The following is a 22481-nucleotide window of genomic DNA, read 5'->3' as shown; positions in this document are numbered from 1 at the left end:
TCAAACTGAATAAAAAATGAATTTTTCACACTATAGTTCTACTGCGCTCAGCTGCGCTGAACTGCAGCTCTACTGCAGTCAGACTACACCTAGAATCCTTATTGTCCTTCCTCACCTAAGCTATTTTAATGGTTAATTAAAACTTGACTGCGCTGCATTTGTCGCAGTTTCCCTATTTCAAATTCCTCATATTTACCATTAAATTTGCTATGACTCAGTGATTCTGAATTCAAACTTCGCATTACTATGCGTGCGGCTGCGCTGAGACCTTCAGCTGATTTATTCCATTTTTATTCAGTGACATTTAGTTAAAATGAGACTTGAAATGGTAAATGTGTGAATTATTCAGGTTTAAAACCGAAAGAAAAAGTTGCTAGTAGTCAAGAATTACTCAAACGAATGTATTATAGCTCTCCACTTCATTAGAATATTGTTCCCTAAAATTCCCACCATGGTCCATCATAGTTTAGTGGTTTTTGTGGATTTCGTTCATCTTCCCTGATTCCCCTTTGTATTATCACATCCTAATCCTCCATATGTATTGTTCGTTGTTATAGTAGGTCGTCCTTGAAGATATCATATTTTTATGTATTTTATTTAGGGCTCTGGACCTCTTGAAGCTGTCTTCCCATGCGTTTTCAGGTTTCTAACTTCATGTCCTTGTATCTCATTCATTTCTGGATGGTTTCTCACGTTCTTGGTACCATAAATTTTCATTTATTCCCACCTTTCCAATGGCACTAAAGTTGTGTTCTATTTCCTGGTATTCGTCGAGTTAGCAAAAGTTCGTGTGTGCATTCAGTAATCACGTGCATCGTTCCCATAGTCGTTCGTATGCAGGCGCTGTTTCTGTTTAATTGTTCGGGATTTATGGTATGTTTATATCCTTCATATGTGCTTCTGTGATCTAAGGATCTCCTCATCACTATGTCTGAGACCATGAGTGTGTTAGAAATCTCAGCAGCAATGCAGGTGCCTGTCCGCACCATCTATGATATTCTAGGGAACCCGGAAAAGCATCGTCATGGTCCCCTTGCTGAAACCCGTGGCTGACCTCGCTCTCTGAACATTCATTCTATCAATGTAACATTTCTGTGTTTGAACTGTGCTTTCCCCTGACTCCCCACTATAGTTCTTGGACAGTTTGATTGAAATGAAGCCTGATCTCTTACTCTCTGAGCTGCAGAAGTCTATCAATGACAAGTTTCAGATTGAAGTCAGTGAATGCACAATTGTTCGTGAAATGAAGTGCCGTGGTCTAACATACAAAAAGGTATTCTATCAGTATCTAACTATGGCCTTATCGCTGAAATGTATCATAGCTTCAGAAAGTAGCTGAGCGAGATGAAAATAGGCGTGCTGACTTTAGACAGTACATGGGAACAAATTATCCAGCTGAACAGCTAGTATTTGTGGATGAGACAGGAGTTAACTGTCAGACGGCAGCCCGGACCCATGGTTGGGCCCCCCATGGAGAACGTGCACGATGCCGTGACTTCTTTGTTTGCAGTACCAAGTAGGTGATCCTAGGATTTAAATGATATAGCATGAGATGATGACCATCTTACTAGGTATTCCATCCTTCCAGCAATGTCGCTGGAAGGGATTCTGTATTGTGACATCCAGATTGGGGTATACATGGCTGAAGCATTTGATCATTTTGTTGAAGCTCTTCTTGCAAAGATGAATCCTTTCCCCAGGCCAAATTCAGTCCTTGTGATGGACAATGCTCCTATTCACAAATCTAATCGGCTTGTACAAATGTGTGAAGATCAGTGAGTATCCTAATGTTTTGGGATCATTATTCTAATCCTTGTGTTACTGTAGCGGTGTCCGCTTGGAGTTTCTCCCCCCATACTCCCCAGATTTTAACCCAATTGAAGCAGCTTTTTCATCTATCAAGTTCTGGTTGCGACGTAACCAGATGTATGTCAACAATGAATTTGCATCACAGTCGCTTCACCGTGCAACAGACCTACTTCTGGGTGCAGTGTATACTGTGACACCAGAAAAGGCTCGCAGTTGGTTTCGCCATGCAGGCTACCTCTAGTATTCTTTCATAGTTCACATGAGTAATGCTATTATGCGTGCATGTGTGTGTGTCAAGTGTTACATGCAAAACAAGCTAGGTTCCTTAGGACCCCAGTTATGGGTGCCAAAATGGAGATTGTATTGGTACCCTGATTTACTGCCATTTTGGATCATCACGAGACCCGCCTGGGTCATTCATCCAAATTGGGTGTGCAGTTTTTTCTGTCGCTTGCTGTACTGAACTGGCAACCAGAACTGAAGGGGGTAAACTCTAGTCAATTTTATTACTGAGGTGTAACCTATGTACAAGTTGAGTATATATATAGTTACAACGAGAGTGGGCCTGCAAATGGCGGAGCGGAGCTAATGTGGTTAGACATCAGCTGATTGAATATTACCGACAAGTCGGGTTACAGGGTTAACGGAATGGTAGGCGATAACCCAGAAATGGAAAGGAGGGATAGGCCCGAAGGTGGGCTTGCAGGGCAAGCAAGTGTATTGCCCAGCGGAGGTGGGAGTGTGCTAGCGGACGTCAGAGCTGTCTGGAAGCCTTCGGGGCTCCGTACTTAGGGAGGCATAGGTAATAAATTGAAAAGAGGGGGTGGTGACCATCAAGAGGTACCGAGGTGATTGCAGAATACAGGAGCTCCGAGGTTAGTGAAGAAGGAGCAGAGGTAGACTGGAGGGATCGGAGGGAGTGGAGGTCGATGGCCAGGGATGGATATGACAGGGTAGTGGCATAGAAAAACTATGAATGCGCAGCTTACCGATGGGGCTGCTCAAGCAGCTTGATCTACAACTTGAAATAGATCCTTGTGGTTTCGGAATGTAAGATGCCCTGGTGGATATGTAGACAGAAGCTGGTCAATGGATTTAGCACTTGCATGTGTCCAGATGAGCTCATCTGCGAAAACGTAATCATTATAGGATGCAAATGGACGAAATGGCATGGAACTTGGTGAGGGAGAGTCTTCCTGGGGAGCCGATGTGAGTTGTGAGCTTTCTGGTTCGAGGAGACAGGAATGTGCAGATGCGCGGGGATGTTTCACAAGCTCTACTGATGCTCCTGAAGTCTCCAAACCTAACACTGGTTAGAAGTAGAGGCAGACAAATGCTGCTGGGACATACTTTCCAGGAGGGCACCCATATTCCCCAGAGGAGAAGGTTGACCATCACGGTCAAGGGAGTTGTCAGAAGCATTGTTCCCACGGGGAAAATCAATAGACTTGACAGCTGCAAAAGGCATGTACCAAAAACAATATCAATATTAGTCAATTGACAGTTGTGCTCACCATTGCGCTTCGCGTTCAAGATGGCCTCACTAAGGATATAGGCCTCCAGCTGCCACTGCTGGTGGGTGATCCATGCAATCTCCTTCTTGCATGCACATTTCTCCTCGTGTGCTTGATGTCGCTGTGGGGTCAAGCCTCGAGAGCAGTACTGGCACATCTTGGTTTCGTTTGGCTCATATACCCAATCCATCTTCTTTTCATCAACCCACCATCCCATGATTTTTCGCTATCCTTGATGCGAACTTTAGTTCCGTTGAGTAATGAACAAGATGTAGATATGGAAGAAAACCCGATGTGTTTGTACCTATGTTAAAAAATTCGCTGCACATGTCATCTGGATGTCCAGAGTGATTCCACCTTACCCACCATGAAAGTGTGGTAAATGAAACTTGTGTGAGCAGTACAGTGAGAAAGGGTGGCGAGCGAACTGGCTGAATAGGCTGGGTGATCCCGAATCCAGGAATCAAATTCAGAGGATCTACATCCACCGACATCACCTGGGGACACATGCTCCATCCTCCAAAAATGACGCAAACAATGAGTGACCTGCACCGAAGCCCCACACCAGCTTTTTCATCAATGGGTGATGTGAGGGAAAATTCAACTGGAATAACATCATTAGCTGAGGCAATCAAAGTATGTAATCCTAACTCACCCACCCATGGGTCCGCTACTGAGGTGCCCTCAAAGGTCATAGATGAGCTGCAGGCGGAAAATTCAAGTTTGAAGAGGATGGTTAGAGAATTTGAATGGAACCCTCGTCCATCCGAGGAAGAAGCCATCGAAACCAGTGCTGCTGATATTCAGTTAAACGATATCAGGCACTTTGGGAGAATGTATGCTTACACAGTCAACATGTTTATGACTCCAAAGGAGTGTGCCCCCAGTAAGGAGGCGGAAGATTATGATCCCTCACTGCGATTTGGGACACACAGGAAGGAGGGGAACTTCCGTGAACTGGCAGGCCTAATCCCCAGAGAATTCAAGGAAGACCTGGAGAATTGGAACAAGTTTTTCGTGAAACATGTTGAGTTCTTTTGCAGGTGTCATTGAATATCGGAGTTGACCAACCTATCATTAGTTCATATATGGTGTTGGAGAAGTTCAGCATTGGGGGCTAAATACGCTGAAGGGGAATGGACTAGCTGTTCTGTTCCTGTTCTATCAAAATGATGAAACCCCACTTCACAAGCACCACAAAGCCAAAAAACTCCTCAATATATCGGATGACAAACCATATGTATGGGCATGCCCACTCATTTTCCCACCCGGTAAAAGCAAACAACCATCGCTAATTCTACATTCACCTTATATCTTGAAGGTGCACACCTGGCAGCTCTCACGTTAGCTGCCAAAAGGTAGATTGTCAGTGCAGAACACTTATCTTTGATATTGTAGGCGATTTGTTTCCTATTATTTTCAGGTGCTCTCCCCGAGTTAGATGCCGAAGGTGAAGTCATTTCAACAGCATGGGCAAACAGTGCAACTAATGTCATTGCAAAGCAGTGGAAGATTAGGAAGGTGACTGTTGGCATGATTGCTAATGCAGCAATTTTAGTAAGTGATTGTTGACATTAGGACTATTTCACCAGTTATTGATAAGGATGGCCATAGATATACAGTGCCCCAAAAAACTGTTGCAATGTTTTGCACTTTTCACTTTACAAGCTTATTGCACCCTGGGAAGGGATCCTAAAATTGCATAAAAATATGGAAATAATGCGCTAGTAGCTCATTAATAGCTCCACCAATTCTCTAATAAATGTGTCCATTTTTGGTAAAGTTATTTACTTTACAAAGGACCCATGTCATTGCAACGGTTTTTTGGTGTGCATTTTGGAGAAAGGAAAATCACATTAACTAGTATTTAGTATAGCCACCTTTTTCCCTAAGTACTGTCTCAATCCTCCTAGGCATACTCTTGATTAAATTCTGGGAAATACTTGGTTCTATCCTCTCCCACCCCTCCTGAAACTGATCCCACAGCTCATGGACACTACTTGGAGGTTCTTCATACTCCCCAAGCTTCCTCTTTACATGGTTTTGGATTAAGGTCTGGGGACTGGGAGGGCCACTCCATGACCCTGATACCATGGTTATTGAACCAGTTCTGAGCCCTTTTGCTGGTGTGTTTTGGGTTGTTGTCCTGTTGGAAGAGGATGTGGGCTGGGTTTTTGTCATAATATGAGAGGGTGTTCTGGAAGTCCTCTTCCAGGATTTGGCAGTAGAGCTCTGCATACATCTTCCCATTAATCTTGCATGCCATTCCAACTCCATCTGATGTCATACATCCCCAAACCATGACAAAACCACCACCAAAATTTTTTGTTCCTTGCACCAGCCTGTCTGTAAGAGGTTCATCCACCCATTTCCACACCCATTTCCTCCCATCTGATCCCAAGCAATTCACCTTAGTCCCACCAGACCACACCACTCTCTTCCAATCCTCCAGAGTCCACTCTTTGTGGCTGATTGTGAAGTCCATTCTCTCCATCTTATGATGTCTGCTGAGCATGGGCTGCTTCGTCTTCACCACTGCTTTCTGTCAGGGACTGCATGTCAGTTCACGGCGATAAAGGTGTTCCCGAGAATCCTAGTCGTTGTTAACGCTGAGGTGCCACCCTCAGCAAAGATAGGAGTTATATACATGGGTACCGCTACCCACTAGAGTGTGGCTACAATGAGATAGAAGATAACCGATAGAATGACAACATGAAAAGATAGCTATTCATTCGGATAATCATAAGCGAGGTGTGGGAAAGGGGTGACATGTGGACGGAAGATAGGAAGCGGGAGCTAAGCGAGAGCTAAGCAAGATTACCTGCGTTCTTCGGATCACTCCGGATCGTCTTACGGCAACTCCCTTCCAGCATAGGGAGTCAGGGTAGCTGGTTAGGCCGTGCCCTGACACTTTCCAACCAGCCTCCTTTAGTTGCAGATGAACAGCCTCAGTTGAGAGGCTGGTGCTGGTGACTTTTTGAAGAATTTGGGTGACTTGTGCAGCATTGTTGGCTTTACCAGAGTTGATAAGATGCATTGCATGATGGATATTGGTGTCTGAGAGCTTAGATGGGCAACCACCACTGGGCTTAGGAGCATCAGGATGATGTTTAGACCAAAGCTGGGTAACAGTGGAATGGTGGACAGCAGTAATTGATGAGGTCTGGCAAGCACTGTGGCCAGAATCAATGGGAGAAAGCACTTGTTCAATTGTCAAAGCAGCCAATTGACACATTTTAGAATTGGGGATTACAGCTTTAAATCCATATGTATTTATGCTCCAGCAATGTTTATTTGTTTACTAGTGTGTATACTAAACAATATCACATGACCTATCACATGATATTTCCAGTTTTAGTCCATTCCGGCTGCACACCAAAAAACTGTTGCAATGACATGGGTCCCTTGTGAATTGGATAACTTTACCAAAAATGAACATATTGCTTATATAATTGGTGGAGTTATGGACAAGATACTGACACATGTTTCACATATTTATTTGGAATTTTAAAACCCTTTCCCATTGTTTAATAAGCTCTTGAAGTCAAAGGTGCAAAACATTGCAACAGTTTTTTGGGGCACTGTATTTCCTCCTCCCAGACAAGGAATGGAGCACCTCGTCAAAGCTGAAGACTTCAGGTGTTTCACTTGATCTCGGGTTCAACTTCTATCAATGCGAGCTGGTGGAAGGCCTGGAGTACGAGAAACTTCCTGAGATGTTGTCAACCACATATCATGATACTTTAAAGTGGTACAATAAACAACTATTTGGTGATGATGAAGAAGGTGAGGAGGTCCAATTGGAAAATGAGGGCAAAGACCCGATGGATGCCGATGAGAATCCAAACCTTGCATATCGCAGAATGCGATGACAGCGGTGGGAAGAACAGGAACGCAGGCTGAGGGCAAGAGTGAGTCAAACACAAGTTTTGTTTGCCAAACTGCCCAATCATTGATGCCTTGTCATTAGCCCCTGCACAGCGAAGATGCTGACCAAAGTAGTGAGGATGATCGAAATGAGACCACTGGCACACAGCTCAAGACCCAACTCAACAGGATCAGGAGCAACCTAACGCTGGTAGCCCAGGGCCTGCAACTCATACTCCGCAGGAGGGTGAAACTGACAGCATGCAAGAGGTGAATGGTGGAGGAAGGAGGAAGGCTCGCACAGGCATGAAGAGATCCACTGGCAAAGTGCTGCAGAAAAAGCCAGCCAAACGGCGTTGTCGGAAGTAAACTGCAACATTATTACAGTAATACCGCTCCACCAATATTATCATAACAAAGACCCATGTTCGGTGTGAGATCACTTGATGTTTTGATCAAAATAATAATGGGGTTGTTAGATGCACATGGCAATCAGACAAATAAACCTTAAAGTTTCCCCAGCTGACTCCAATACAAGTAAGTTGGAAGTATAGTGTAGTTGTTATAGCGGTCCGCTCCGATACCCACCTTCGGACCTGACACCTCTCCTCCCTTCCTTCCCCTCTCTTCCCTCTGGTCCTCTTCCGCCGACCTCCCGCCAAGTTACGACCTCCCGCTGCTGACCCGTACTTTGTACTCGGGCACCGCTCGTACCTTTGCTCCAAGCCTCCGTCATAGTTCCTACCTCGGACTTTGACTCCACCTTGGTCTTAGTCCATTGCATTGGTGATCTCATACTACGTAAACACCATTGCCAATATTCCTCGGACTTTCAACCCCACCTCCGTAAGCTCTGCAACCTCCGAGCTTTGCAGATCATCTTCAGCACTTTCGCCACTTGTAATGTATTTCTCGCGTTTCTCCCTCATCCCTATTTGGACTGCTGCTTCTTCCCATTTTAGCCAGTAGTCATCATCCCCACTTCCCCTCATCCTCCTGCCCCTCTGGGCCTCGCCCTCCTTACCTCCTTTCGGACTTATCACAGGTTCTGCCTTATGACCTTCGGTACCGCTCCGCTTCTGACATCCCTTTGTTCCCATTCGGACGCCTTCATTCCGATTCAGTTCCCCTTCGTTCCCTTGTGCTTTTTCCCCCTCCATTATATATCGGCGCTGAAAGAGGGCTCGCGGCTCTCTATGCCGACTAAGCTCGTGGGGGCCAAACTCCCTAAACTCCTACTTTCTTGACTATACTCTGCTTATCTCGATCCTTAACTCCGTGGTGAGTTCTCCGGGTTTCCGCAAGGTCCGGGCTCAACAAATCCACTACCCACTCGTTGCAGGCTAGATTGTTGCCCTTATTCCTACTGTTGGAATCCACTCACTCACACCCACTCTAGCGCGTCCTAGCACCTTAGAGAAAATGGGGGAGGGGAGAACTTCTATTCCAAAATCCGGTATGTACAGGATTATAAGAAATAATTATTTTTAGAAATAATAGATGGGGAATATTGGTACCATATGGCACCTGGATACCTTATTAGGCGAAATAATAGAAAAGGGTAACAGTATCAATAAAAGAATATCAATCAATAACTGAAATGATGGTGAAATATGAAAATAAGAGAAAATAAGCGATATCTCAATGGATTTACGGAATTAAGAGCCTAAATTGGAAATGTAGCCGGAGATAACTCTCACGCAGCCGATGAGCATTTTTACCAATTTATTAGACGCCGTGGGAACGAGTGAGGCTGGAATTCTGGGTTGCCGCCTGAGATTCCCACGCCCGCACATGCCCGTGACCTGCTGTGCCTAACTTGTCCAACACAGAACTCCGTCAATTCTCCACCGATTAGGACGTTCTTGGTATCGATGGGATCGTAGGAATTAGTACTATTTTTAGATACCAAATCCGTGTCGAGTCGTTGTATGAATGGGGGGTGGTTTTCTAATCGTGGAAACGGGTATCCGAGCTGGCGCTGCGTGTGGGCGATTATCCCGCCTACAGCGCTTGTACATACTCGTAGTGGGCTCAGTCTGAAATCGACCTGAAATGCCCCCTAGAGACTTCCTGCTCACCTACTGTGAAATTAAGGACCAAATGGACAAACAGCAATGGCACAGCGCTCCGCTTGAGTCGCTGAGGCCAAGGTCCCTCCACGCTAAGTCTCCGATTCCACTCTGGAGTCGTCTGAATCCGCCCATCTCTAACAACATGGAGCGGCATGCCAGTGATTTGAGGCTTGACCATGGAGGACTACTGCATGATCTGAGAAGGTGGACATGTAGGAGAGTTTTGCATAAGACCCGAGTTAAGATCTGTGGGTGAAACAGAGGGAGTGGGTGGATGCATGGAAGTTGGGGATAAATGAGGGGAGGGGTTGTATGACAGAGTAGGTTGTGGAGGCACTGGGCCTGCAGAGGTTTGGGGCTGCAATGGAGCTGATGTTGTCAGTGCAGGTGGAGGTTGTTGGAGTTGGAGGTGGATTTGTTGCTGCTGTATTTGTGGAAAATTCCTATTAACAGCCATTTGAGAGGTTTGAGAAATGTTAAATCCGGCTCACTGCTGTGGTGCTGGCATAGGCTTTTTCCCAATGTGCTGCCAACTAAGGCATCTGCCTGTTATACACAGGGATCATGCCAGATTGCTGTAGCTGCTGTGTAACTGCAGCTAGGGCAGAGGTGTTCATTGGGAGCTGACCTGATGCTTGCATGGCGAGCACTGCATTCTGTATCTGGGCATTCTGGTCCGGTGTCAATCTTGAAAGAGGATTGCCATTAGGAATGGGTTGACTAGAGGGAATGCCATTTACTGGTGCTGCACTGCCATAAGTGCCCATTGAGCAAACTCCTTGTTAGCATTGGCATACAGTTCAGTGTTGTGGATGTGGCCTTCATCCACTGAAAACCCAATGAGTTCTGATTCCCCAAATAGAGAAAAATGCAAGGGAATATACTTATCATGGCAGATGAATCCTGAAAACCTAGGCATGCAAATAAACACCATACTGAGTGTCAAAGTCATCAATCAGTACCCATTGGTGTCATATCTGTCTGACAGGTCTTACAAACTGACTTGACATCTTGTTGGCAGAAACACATGTAAGCATCTTCAGAATTGGATTCATCAAACTGGTGGGCTTTCTCAATGGGTGTCAAATGTAACTTAACACACAAATACTTACATTTAATGAGGGTATTATTTTGTGGCCTTGGCAAGTGATTTTCTGCTCCTTGTAGTGGGGGTATATTGTTCAAGCAGGCCAAATAAGATGAGAGGGTCTCAGGCATGGGGAGTAACTATGAACGAGGCAAAAAGAGGGGTTAGCACAGACTCAGCTATAACATCAATATCCCAAAAACATTCATCAGTGACTCACAGGGTAAGGGTCAGCTACATGCATGGAGAAGTCAATAGGGTTGGGATGGAGTGATACCCCCTCTGCTTGGACAATGGCAACAAAATGAGTGGCAATCATGTCAGCCTCTCCAGGTATCCCATTAGGACCGCTGTCAGGGGATGACTCCCAGGTCCCCATGACCCTCCCCTATGGTCCACCACCTACTGGTGTAACCAGCCCTATCCAGGGCACAACCTACTGTGGGTAAGAAGATGAGAAGGAAGCTAACTTCCCATCTTCCCACAGTGGCCACAATATCAGCAAAACTTCCAGGGATACCCAGAAGTCACATGAAGGGGTAGGAACCGGGCCCGGAGCATGCGGCACATGGAGCGTGCATGCATGCAGGAAGCACGGCAGGTGGAAGCAGGTCCGGATGCGGGTCCGGGTCCGGGCTAGTCAGGGTGTGTGCCCTGACAACCGTGCACTGTGGATGCCCTGCACCAGAAGTCCATTCCATTTCGGGCATATCCACAAATATGTTTCACATTGGAGGGCTAAGACAGCGCCCACTCGATACAATGCCAGGCACTCCCAAAACAGATGAGACCATAGTATGACAGCCACCAGAGAGTTGTTGAGTGACAAACCTGGCAATGTCCAATATGTCAAAAACCCAGATCGTAGGGGGTAAATGCGTGAGTCTGAATGCAGGTGGGGCTCAACTAGAGGGGGAATCCAAGAGCTCCAGTGGTGGACCGAAGCTTCTCCAGGAAGCCCAGTTCTGCTGGATGGTACAAGAGGCTCTAAGAAGGACGCGGCCTCAGCGACTCGGAGGGAGCGCTGTGCCTCCGTTACGTCTCAGTTAGTCCTTGTATTTCTTATGTCTGAGGTATCTTGTAGAATGGAATGGGATTCACTCAGAGGGACTTTGGGTAGCATTTTAGTCGAGATTAGAACTGAGGAACTACAGGTTCTAATCTACGGGTATTTATAAAGAGGAGTGGAAAGGACTTAGTCAAAGTCCGAATGACAATGGGGCAACAACGAAAGGTGCTGAATGATACCGAGAGGTACTGAAAGGTCCTGAACGATATCTTAAACGGGGAACCGAGGTGTCGGACCAAGGAGGGCGGAGTTGGAGGCCGGAAAATGAATGGGAACAAGAAATGGGTAAGGGAGGGTTAGCCGACTGAATGGTAGGAAGAAGGTAGTCATGCTAAGAATGGAAAGTGACTAATAAGTGATAATGTGAGTGAGATCACCGAAGGATGCGGGTAGCTCCGAAAGCGGAGTTGCGTATCCGAAGGATATTAGGTGACTCAAATAAATGAAATTGGTGGAGGAATGTTTTAAGGGTGTGTCACGGGATGTTGGAGGTCTGTCGGGATATCGGAGCAAATCCGGAGTCTCCGAATGTTCCGACTCGGGACCGAGCTTCCGGGATGGGGGTGGCCAAGGTTCAGTGTGCCGCCACCAGACCGGAGCTGAGACAATCAGGAGGGAAGGTGACTTGGTGAGTGGGGAGGCATGGTGTAGGGGATGGTGGAGTTGTTAGGAAGGTGTGGTGTGGTGGGAGTGTGTGGGGTCAGGATTCTGGGATATGACACAATAGTTCTCTCCACCTTTTCTTTTTCCCCCCAAATAATCTGCCATAGATTTGTTTGAATGCATTGTTAAATCCTCCTTCTATTGGCCTTCTATGGATGCTTATAATCCACTTATACAATACTTATCACTTCTATTGAGGACAACAGGGCATGCAATTCCTTGTGGACCGACTATGTAAGATAGACGACTTTCAAATCCCGGTACTATCCAGATGCAAATTATTGCGAAATTCACATTGCTGCTCATCCCCCCTCAACACTTTTGACGCCAATGTGGCACCTGAAAGGTGTAGAGGTGATGCTGTTTTATATCTTCTCGGTTTCCAAATGTTGATATACATCATTATTATTAAATGAATTTCAATATACTTCATTACATCGGAATCCACATCTCTTTCACTCCCTGACCAGAATCCTGCAAAAAAAAAAAAAGACCCCCCATTTCAAGTTTGCCAGCATGGGCAGTGTGCTGTATTACAGGGATTGCCAGATCCAAAAAAGGAAGCCATGCCTTTCTACCCTTTAAGCGCTGTGCTCACTCATGCCTGTACACAGGAAGCGCCATCATGCAAACAATCTTGGGGAATACTCTAAGGTATGCCACTGACTAGCCAAGGCACTATCCATTCTGAGTTAGCAAAACTTTTTGGACTCAGAAAAAACCGTGCAACACCACCCCAGGCCCTAACCTCATGGCTCATGAAGACTCCAGACTTGGAAACTTTGGTATTGAGCCAGAAAGTGATAGTCGTGACAGCCAGTCTGAAGCTGAGGATGGGAATGAGGATGGACTTGGAAACTGTGACATTGAGCCAGAAAGCGACAGTGATGACAGTCAGTCCGGAGCTGAGGATTGGAATGAGGATGTCGACATCACCTATTTCGATACCCCACTAGCTGAGTGCTTGTCTAAAGCCGAAGATGTCCTTTCACATCTAAAGTGTGGTGCAATACCTGGAAACAAAGTCCGTTATGCAGGGACCACAATCAACAGCACCCCAGCAGAATGCACCCGATGCTATCATGCAGCCAAGCAAAGGGCTACTAAGAAAGGAATACAAGAGGCAATCAAAAAAACTGTGTCTGATGGGAAGAAACGGACCCTACATGACTTTTTCCACTGACACCACATATCCAACTCCCATACCCCATTTCCCTGCGACCCAATCGCCATTAGTGACACCGACATGAGTAGTGATGACACTACACAATGTAACAATCAAATCCTTGGTGATGCTGATGGCCAGGCTCTGGGTGAGCCTCCGTGCTGTATGGATTCCATCAATCCTGAGTCAGATGCAACTTTTGTGTATCCAAACCCACAGCGGCTCGACGTACCTGAAGTATGCACATCAGAAACTGCAATGCCAAGTCCAACAGTGTGTGAGGAACCCCTTGCACGAACCCACCACCACCCCCACGCATTTGTCCCTGCCCCATCCCGAAAGTTAGCTGAAGAAGCTGCACAATGCATCAGTGAAATCATCCGGCCCCGCCAGAAAGGTGGTGGCCATAAACATTCGAAGTTCGATGACTTAATGCAGATGCGACTGGAACAAATGCTCCAGTTGTTCCATGTGTACCGTTCTGACATGGGCTTGACCAAGGAGGTGGGCTGGATCCAAGCATCGGAGTGGGTGGCAATCTCATGGGATCATGGGCCACAGTCATATGGGCCTAAGTTGCAGGAGTGGTGTCATGCGTTCATGGTCGATTTCAACACAATTCCGATGAACCCCTATGGAAAATGGAAGGAGTCTATTCTTGTGATGGACGAGGATATTAGACAGGAAATCGAGGCTCACCTGCATAGTCTCGGTCCATTCATCTCAGCAATGGATGTCGTTCAGTTCTTGAATACTCCGGAAATGTTTGAGCGCTTAGGTCGGGATAAACCAATATCTGTCCGAACAGGTCAGCGCTGGCTAAAAAGAATGGGGTATCGCTGGCAGAGGGAGAAGAAAGGGCAGTATTCTGATGGCCATGAGCGAGAAGATGTGGTTCGATATCGGCAAGAGGTGTTTCTGCCTGCAATGAAAAATTACGGAGAGTTGATGAGAAAGTGGGATGAAAATGGGGAAGAAGTAACTGAGCCAAATGGGTTTCGTCGTACTGTGGTCTGGTTCCATGATGAATCAGTCTTCTATGCTCATGACCGTTGGAAGGTTCGTTGGGTTCATGATTCCGAGACAGCAAAACCCTATGCAAAGGGTTAGGGTGCATCTGTCATGGTGGCCGACTTTGTCTCAGCCGATTATGGCTGGCTCAAAGGTGGTGATCATACAGCTCAGGTCCTGCTCAGACTGGGGAGTAATCGCGACAGATACTTCACAAGTGATGGTGTAATTGAACAAGCATCAAATGCAATGTGGATCTTGACAGAGCATTACCCCAATGACCATCATGTCTTGGTCTTCGATAATGCACGTTGAAGGAGAGAACGAAGGAAGGTCAGTTGGGAGGTTCAAACGAGACCACCACCAAGCTGTTCCCTGGTTCTTTAGTTAGGATGGGGAAGTGTACTAGTGTTATTTATTGTAAATATAGTACCAATCCGAGTGTTTTGGCTAATTCTATTTTTATGGGTTAGTTTTAAAGTTCCTGGGAATTGACTTACAGATAAACCGAGCCCTGGGGAGCTGTTTCTTTATTGAAATTTATTAATTTGTCTAGGTGTAATTCTGTGTAGCGTTGTTTAATTTGGATTTGAACTTGAATTTAATCTTCTACTTGGTGAAGTTTCAAAGATTCTGTTCAGTTAATGAATTTGGATTGTGTCTGGAGTGTCCCTTGGGTTTATTTTATTTTTGTCTTATTTTATTGCTTGTTTTAACAGTAGCAAGATAACTGTTTTGTGTTTACACTTTGAAATCTGGAGTGTTAACCAGCTCTCCTGTTGAAATATCTACTTAATATTTCTCTCCTTAATTGCTGCCTTTTACTACAGTGGCAATCTTAACTGTATATCACTTTTTCGCACTGGAGTGACAACCAGAAATGCTTGAGAAAAATAATACTCTATTTTCTTACTTCTCTGAGGGGGGCGAAAAGTCGCAGAAAGGGTCTCCCTTTTATACTCCTTGGGTCACCTTCCTTTTTCACGCTCTACCTTCTATTTACAGGATTTATTTACAGTGTATTTTTCTCAAACTGAATAAAAAATGAAATTTTCACGCTATAGTTCTACTGCACTTTTGCTGCGCTGAACTGCAGTTCTACTGCGGTCAGACTGCGCCTAGAATCCTTATTGTCCTCCCTCGCCTAAGCTATTTTAATGGTTAATTAGAACTTGGCTGCGCTGCATTTGCCACAGTTACCTATTTCAAATTCCCTATATATACCATTAAATTTGCTATGACTCGATGATTCTGAATTCAAACTTCGCATTACTATGCGTACGGCTGTGCTGAGACCTTCAGCTGATTTATTCCATTTTTATTTAGTGACATTTAGTTAAAATGAGACTGAAATGGTAAATGAGTGAATTATTCAGGTTTAAAACTGAAAGTAAAAGTTGCTAGTAGTCAAGAATTACTCAAACGAATGTGTTATAGCTCTCCACCTCATTAGAATATCGTTCCCTAAAATTCCCGCCATGGTCCGTCGTAGTTTAGTGGTTTTCGTGAATTTCGTTCATATTCCCTGATTCCCCTTTGTATTATCACATCCTAATCCTCCATATGTATTGTTCGTTGTTATAGTAGGTCGTCCTTGAAGATATCATATTTTTATGTATTTTATTTAGGACTCTGGACCTCTTGAAGCTGTTTTCCCGCGCGTTTTCTGGTTTCTAACTTCATGTCCCTATATCTCATTCATTTCTGGATGTTTTCTCACGTTCTTGGTATCATAAATTTTCATTTATTCCCACCTTTCCAATGGTACTAAGATTGTGTCCTATTTCCTGGTATTCGTTGAGTTAGCAAAAGTTCGCGTGCACATTCGGTAATCACGTGCATCATTCCCATAGTCGTTTGTATGCGGGCGCCGTTTCCGTTTAATTGTTCGGGATTTATGATATGCACGGGTTTTTATTTCTTTCATATGGGCTTCTGTGATTTATTTCAGATTTTTCCCTCATGATCTAAGGTTGTTTTGCACTTTCCATGCTTTGTTTTGACCGGGCTCTTCCTTATTTGGACGGAAATTGGTCTTCGCGATCTGCCAAAGTGCGGATCTCGGTTCCGACGGCCGGTTCCCTGTGCATCGCCACCCTCACACGTCATTACACATGATGCAGATTTCTATATTCCCATCATGGGTATAACTTCACAACGGCTGGACCGTTTGGGCTGAAAATTTGCATAACTATAGTTCCCCATTTTTAATAATTTCCGTGTAAATTTCGTTGTATGTTTCAATTATGGATCCTACGCAAACATCGTCTTTTCCCTGAGCTCGGACTTTTGATGTCGCTATTCCCATTATTGGATATCTTATTAACGCATGATCCTTTTATTATGAAAATTTGGGAGGATTAAGATTAGATCCCTTCCTTTCTAATGGGCTATCAAGCTTGTCTTGGTCGTTACTAGTTAATCTTCGCGCTTGCCTTTTAGACATTGTCCTTGTTTTGCAGGAGTTTTAGTCATATCTCCATCGTTTATAGGTAGTTTCCCCTGTAATTACTCTCATTGGTTCCGTTTGGAAGACATCTACATTTCCTATTGTAAACACGACTCTGACTTTTGCATTAGTTCCTGAGGAATCTTCGTTCCGTGGTACTTCCATCCTTGGCTACGTGTTCGGACGTGGGAAAGTAGTTTCCGTGGAGGTTCTCTGATTATTTTTATAGTCAAATCTTGGTCGATTGTCCTAATTCTTGGTTTAATATTTGCTATAAATTCCCCCGAGAATTCCGTCTTGTTGATAGTAAGCTTGAAGTATTTTTGCTATTTTTCTTTCTTTCGATTTATCGTGTATAGTCATAATAATTCGTAAAAATTCGTAAAATTCATTAAAATTCAGGTCCTTCTATTTTCTCATATCTACTTGTCGTATGAGGTTTTTGTGATTTATCTGGCATATTTCCATAATGGGTTTCCATAGTGTGGCCGTTATTTCTCCTACAACATACTCACTCCAAACGTGCTGAAAATGCCTTGTCAGCACTCAAGATGCCAAAGGGTCCTAAGCCATGGTGAATGCACGTGATGAGAGTGGTGCAATCATATACAAGCCCAATGGAAAACCTCAAACCACAACTAAGCGTATGGCAGATACAATATGGGATGGTCACATACAACACCTTTATTACCCCGATGACCACCCTGATTATCCAGGATATTTCAAGGGGATGGCCAAACTCTTAGAAGAACGAGGCTATGATGTCACTGGGCTCCATGCTCAGTGTGACAGGTTCAAATGCAGTGGCACAGCAGCACAATGTTGCTGCCGAAATATCCTTTTTCATTCTGCTCATTTCATTAATGTCAAATCCCTGCTTCAGACACACTGTGAAGCTGCTGGGTTTGGCACCCTATTTCTTCCAAAATTCCATTGCGAGCTTAATTTTATTGAGCAAGTGTGGGGGTATTCAAAGCATGTTTATCACGAGTTCCCACCTTCTTCAAGAGTCGAAGATGTCAAACTAAATTTACAGAAAGCACTGGAATCTGTATCAATCACATCAATGCGCAAGTAAGGAAACCTTTTATTTTTTCATACTTTCCAGATAACATTAATTCTCAGGTTTTCAAATCGCTCATTGTGATACATGGATGGTTATTGCCAAGGGTTGAATGGTCGTGAGACTGCCTGGGCAGTAAAGAAATACAAAGGGCATCGCGGACTGCCACCTGAAGCAGTACATGAGGTTTATCAAGAATTCTCAGCCAAAGGACATGTATAAAGTACATAAGTAATTCCAAAAGAGACAGCCAACTCTGCCTAATTACATAACCAGCTAAATATTTTCCACGTGACCTTGCAATGACCAGAAATATTTGCCGCTCATGACCTTGTACTGCCACATTCGGATAATTCCGGATAGTACCGGGATTTGAAAGTTGTCTATCTTAGGATAGATATTCCTACCTTGCATCCTCCTGTAAATTATCAGGCAGCCAAAAATTGACATGAATTTCTTATGCTCAAATAGTCGTGCCCCTGTCTGGCTATTGTATTGAGTTTATTCTTGCACACTGTCCATAGGCTTGAATGTGGCATATTTGGGGCTGACTTCAACAGAGGTAGAATCACACCACCTAGGCCGCTGTCTTCCAGCCAAAAAATCAACCACTCTCTCACCAGGGTAAGCAAGCCAAAGCTTTCTGCCATCAATGTCCCACAATTGGGACAACTAGGGTTCACTGAATTGATATTCAGACCGCAATGTACCCACGCACATATTAATTATTTCTTTTATCATACCCATACAAATGACAAGCTCATGGAATTGCGATTGTTCAATACCGTTCATACAATATTTCCCTCGAATTTACGCACCCAGTCCTCGTGATCGCTCTTACACACACACGAGGGTTCACTGAATTTTTTTTTTCCATTCCAGTTCTTTTTCTTCTCAAACTCACGTTGACTTTTGTTTCGATTGGATTTGAGTGTGGAATATTAATATTGTACATGAGAAAAAAGAAAAGGACTGGGGCCACCGGCAGAAATGATGATGTTGGGAGGAGCTCGCAAAATGAGGGCGTTGGAAGGGAGGCCTGCCAGGACGGGCAGGTTGCAAGAGCCACCGAAGGTGCATGGAGCCAAAACGATGGGATGGAGGCTGGTGTGTGGAGCGAGAAAAGAGGCGAGATGAACGCTGCTGACATGTGGCGGTTTCATCACATCTATATTGGCCGGTGGAAGCAACAATGCCGGAGGAAGGGGGAATGGGGTGGGCTGTGTCAAGGCGAGCAGAAAGGCAAACAATAAACGCTGCCGATACCGAGAAATTTCACCGCACAAGTCAAGTCTGAACGAGTAGACATGAAAATGTCAGAACGGCAGAGGCGATAAGATAAGAAGGGGGCCGGACGCATCAGCTCGCGCTTGCCCGCAATGGGGGCGGCTTTTGTATTGGCCTAAAGTACAGTCGAAATCCCTGTCTATGCTGGCAGGACACGAGGCAGCTCGCTGAGATGTGTGACGCTGGCCTGTGGGCGTCAAGCATGGTGCATTGGACCACTCGCAAAAACCGCCAAACTGCAACTGCCTCCATCAATGTCGAAGCCCGAACCAACGAGCCACACCTGAAGTCGATGCACCAGCACCGTCGAGCACGATGTCCGACTGAGGCACGAACGGGGCGTCCACTTGCTGTCGGCTGTCAAAGCCCAGCATGGCAATCGCACGTGCCGTTGGCTTGGTTTGTTTTCGTTTTCGTGTTTTCTTTCTTTCTCTCTTTTTTTTTTTCGCGCTCCAGTCCAGTGGCCCGTGACCGTTCGAATTCCAGCTGGACAGCCACGGATGGAAAGCGATTTAGCATTCAACGGGTTCAATCGCGCCAGACACGAAATCACAATATGGAATAGGCGATGTATCTGTTCATCATTGAAGAAAAAAATTACTGGTTTGCCTGCTCGGCATCCCATTTCGCCTCTAAGGTCAAGATTTCGCGTTCACTGCGAAGAAGACCCTCCAACTCTCCCAGCTCAAAGAGTTCTTCATCCTGAACGAAATGTTCACCACCTCGTGACTCAGCAAGTTTGGAAAGGTTCGAGCGCGGTCGCTCGTGAAGAAATGCATCCTTGGACAGAACGGTGGCTCCAAGCGTTGAGGGGATACTCAAGTTGGATGATGTACCTAATGGAGGTGTAGAAGTAGAAACAGAGTCAAGTCGTAGAGAGGATGCGACTATCTGCTCCATTATGCGCGAGCGGGACCAAAGCCACCTTGCTTTATCACGTACATAGGCAGGTGGACGAATAGGATGAGGCTGGGGGATGAGAGTCATTGTGTTAGATCCCCCCAGAGTCGGACTAGGCACTTTGATAACGTAAGGACGACTCTGGTTTTCAACCTCGAAAGATGAATCGTCGTCTTCTAAACCAAAACAAGACGCATCATCTGCTATGGGTCCCCCTTTGCACAGGGGACGGACCTTAGCCCTCCAGATTTCTTGCTGGAAATCCACTGCATCTTTCATTGCTCGAGCATTATTAGCCCGAATACGGCTCCCAGAGCGAATCCCAGTACCCACAGCGTTGGCCCATGGGAGCGCTTTGGTCCAGTCCTGAATCAAGCGGCCAATTTCCCCATAACGCTCAAGAACGGTACGTTGCCCACAACCCACGCGTCCACACAGTTTTGAAGCTAATGATGTGTGCTGCGGCATCGCTTGGGCAGTAATACCCTCATAGGCGCAGATAATGAGCGCACAGGCCACAGGAGGAACAGCCCTTTGGTCGAATAGCGATACTCTTTGAGTAAGCGAAGACAGTGAAATGGCGAAGCGAGACACATCTGGTAGAGGAGTAGACTCAAGGAATGAATGAAGCTTCTGAGGGAACGGAGATGGTTCGAAGGACAACAATGCATTGATAGAGCTGAGTAGACTTGAGAAGTGTAGAACGGCATCACTCGGGGCTAATTGAAGGCCTAGAAGTCGTTGGACCTTGTGATACATCCTTGCGAGAGCTCCGAACTTGACACTGATATAAACCTGAAGGGGAAGAGTATCAAGCGATCTAAACGAACGCCATTCGCAGCCAGCTTACAGCAATGTCACATAAGCTTTCGCACCTCCCACTCTCTCGAAGGGATACGGCCACAGATGCACCTTCTACTAACGTTGAAGTGCGGCCCCACTTAAAATTTCCAGCATCCATAGCACGGTCAAATATATTTTTCGCCCGAGTTTCCAGTGAGGCTAGTTTCAGGATGCGTAAAAGACTCGATAGCGACGAGTGAGCTTCGATCTGTGTCAATATGTAAATTCTCGTGCGGCAGAGGAGAGCACAGCCAACCCACCATTTTTTTGGCCCTGTAGGCTCCCTTGTTATCGGCTGCCGACCTGATGGAGTCATGTACCACTCTTGTACCGACTATCAGCTTTCCATCGTCATCACATATAGGCTCAGCGACGAGCTCTTCGGCCTGAAGAGTGTCAACGAGTGTTCCACACTCTGTGCAAACTTCGCCAAAAACTTCCTCAACGTACTCTGTCACGGCGCCACAAGCTTGGCATGTCATCTCAAAAAACTTCGCGCCAGTCGTCTAAAGCAATCTGATAATGAGACACGTGACGCCTTCGGCAAATTTAAAATTAGAAGCTCTTGTTGTGCGGTACCGTCAGCGCTCAAGGACTCTGGCCACTTCAATCGGTGACCATTTCTCAGAGCACTTTCCCCATGGAAAAGGAAATTTGACCCCCTTCGTAAACAGACGGGCATCAGGCACCCGTGCATTGAGATATCAAGTTCTAATGGCGCCAACTTGACACAGCAATCTCATCAACGGACAATTCTTTCGCGCGGCCCTCTGGAGGAACGAAGTTGGCCAATCACTGCTCATCAGAAGTTGTGGCTTACTATGAACTTATGAAACGGGGGAAGCAATCCGAATTAATATTCAACATCTTGTAGTAAAAGTTCGGGTTGCATATGAAGAAAAGAGGGTCCTTGTCCACGAGGTAATCACGTCCGGTCTCGACCAGTTGAAAAGACGATGGATGACTGCGCATTCCAAGTGTCGTACGTTTGGGGGATCGACTACTTAATAATGAGTATCAGGGACAACTAAACGTTTTCACACGCGAAGTAGCCGACGATCTGCGAACCTGATTCTCGTTGAATTATCACGGCATGAGGCTGAGGGCAGGCATGAAAAGATCGGACATGACGTACCCATGTGTGCGTCCGAACTTTGTGGGTGGAAACAGAGCCAATGAACAAGAGTGCCAGTAATGGGGGAACCATCCTGACTAGTCAGTTTGTAATTGCGATGCCACAACATACAGATAGACAGACAATTGCGCACTCGGATGGAAACAAGATGAGCAATAATTGCTGGCGGGCATGAACAAGAACTGATGGTGATTCTCTGCCTTGCCCGACGGATTCCGGAATTCGGCAGCAAGGCGGAATGGTGGGGTCTGGTGTTCCCGAGTGCAAGTTGTGTGATCTCAAGAGTGTCTAACACCCGCTCACGTTCGAAGGCGAACGGCACAAGGAGCGTGAGCCGAACCCGGACCGGAAGCCAGACTGTATGCAAATCGATAGGTAGTTTGGGTTCGAAAAGCAAACGCTTGATTCAATGCTATTGTTGATACGGGAGTGCGTTTGAGATGTGCATTATGCCGATCAACAGCAGGCAACGGAACGGTCCCATCGGCGGTAATCATATTACATAGTAATATGATGTTGATAGAAGCCCAAAACTTGGGGGTTG

General features: G+C 45.6%; 6 protein-coding genes across 6 annotated transcripts; 2 read left to right on the top strand and 4 right to left on the bottom strand.

Moving 5' to 3' along the window:
• Positions 1–2810: 2810 nt before the first annotated feature.
• EI90DRAFT_3125533 (uncharacterized protein) lies at positions 2811–3480 on the bottom strand (the record flags this gene model as incomplete). The annotated part of the gene is made up of 3 exons (XM_039063843.1): positions 2811–3112; positions 3160–3264; positions 3324–3480. The coding sequence occupies 3 exons, from the start codon at positions 3478–3480 to the stop codon at positions 2811–2813; spliced, it is 564 nt and encodes a 187-aa protein (XP_038914476.1).
• A 368-nt stretch (positions 3481–3848) lies between these two features.
• Positions 3849–4444, top strand: EI90DRAFT_3017420 (uncharacterized protein; the record flags this gene model as incomplete). Its single annotated transcript, XM_039057096.1, has 3 exons — positions 3849–3959; positions 4014–4340; positions 4367–4444. 3 exons carry the CDS (start codon positions 3849–3851, stop codon positions 4442–4444), a joined length of 516 nt encoding a protein of 171 aa, XP_038914475.1.
• Positions 4445–10001: 5557 nt separating this feature from the next.
• Positions 10002–10731, bottom strand: EI90DRAFT_3125531 (uncharacterized protein; the record flags this gene model as incomplete). The annotated part of the gene is made up of 5 exons (XM_039063842.1): positions 10002–10093; positions 10150–10200; positions 10261–10332; positions 10378–10492; positions 10573–10731. 5 exons carry the CDS (start codon positions 10729–10731, stop codon positions 10002–10004), a joined length of 489 nt encoding a protein of 162 aa, XP_038914474.1.
• A 1953-nt stretch (positions 10732–12684) lies between these two features.
• Positions 12685–13267, top strand: EI90DRAFT_3017419 (uncharacterized protein; the record flags this gene model as incomplete). The annotated part of the gene is made up of 2 exons (XM_039057095.1): positions 12685–12738; positions 12800–13267. The coding sequence occupies 2 exons, from the start codon at positions 12685–12687 to the stop codon at positions 13265–13267; spliced, it is 522 nt and encodes a 173-aa protein (XP_038914473.1).
• A 6389-nt stretch (positions 13268–19656) lies between these two features.
• On the bottom strand, positions 19657–21284 carry EI90DRAFT_3125528 (uncharacterized protein; the record flags this gene model as incomplete). Its single annotated transcript, XM_039063841.1, has 3 exons — positions 19657–20754; positions 20810–21010; positions 21063–21284. 3 exons carry the CDS (start codon positions 21282–21284, stop codon positions 19657–19659), a joined length of 1521 nt encoding a protein of 506 aa, XP_038914472.1.
• Positions 21285–21580: 296 nt separating this feature from the next.
• EI90DRAFT_1476986 (uncharacterized protein) lies at positions 21581–22307 on the bottom strand. Its single transcript, XM_039051821.1, has 3 exons — positions 22071–22307; positions 21871–22014; positions 21581–21805 (listed from the first exon to the last, which is right to left on the bottom strand). Exons 1-3 carry the CDS (start codon positions 22108–22110, stop codon positions 21663–21665), a joined length of 327 nt encoding a protein of 108 aa, XP_038914471.1. The 5' UTR covers positions 22111–22307; the 3' UTR covers positions 21581–21662.
• Positions 22308–22481: the final 174 nt, after the last annotated feature.

The sequence above is a fragment of the Cantharellus anzutake genome (genome assembly GCF_015039405.1).
Source record: "Cantharellus anzutake strain C23 chromosome Unknown EI90scaffold_33, whole genome shotgun sequence".
In the NCBI taxonomy this organism is placed as follows: Eukaryota; Fungi; Basidiomycota; class Agaricomycetes; order Cantharellales; family Hydnaceae; genus Cantharellus; species Cantharellus anzutake.
The sequence above is the reverse complement of the archived record's forward strand: the minus strand, read 5'-3'. Positions and strand labels throughout refer to the sequence as shown.

Excerpts from the sequence above, each read along its gene's own strand:
- EI90DRAFT_1476986 (XM_039051821.1), bottom strand. The coding sequence starts at position 22,110 with ATGCCCGCCAGCAATTATTGCTCATCTTGTTTCCATCCGA. Across the intron at positions 22,015-22,070 it reads CTCATCTTGTTTCCATCCGA|TCAGGATGGTTCCCCCATTA; the intron begins GTGCGCAATTGT and ends CAAACTGACTAG. Across the intron at positions 21,806-21,870 it reads GATAATTCAACGAGAATCAG|TAGTCGATCCCCCAAACGTA; the intron begins GTTCGCAGATCG and ends CTCATTATTAAG.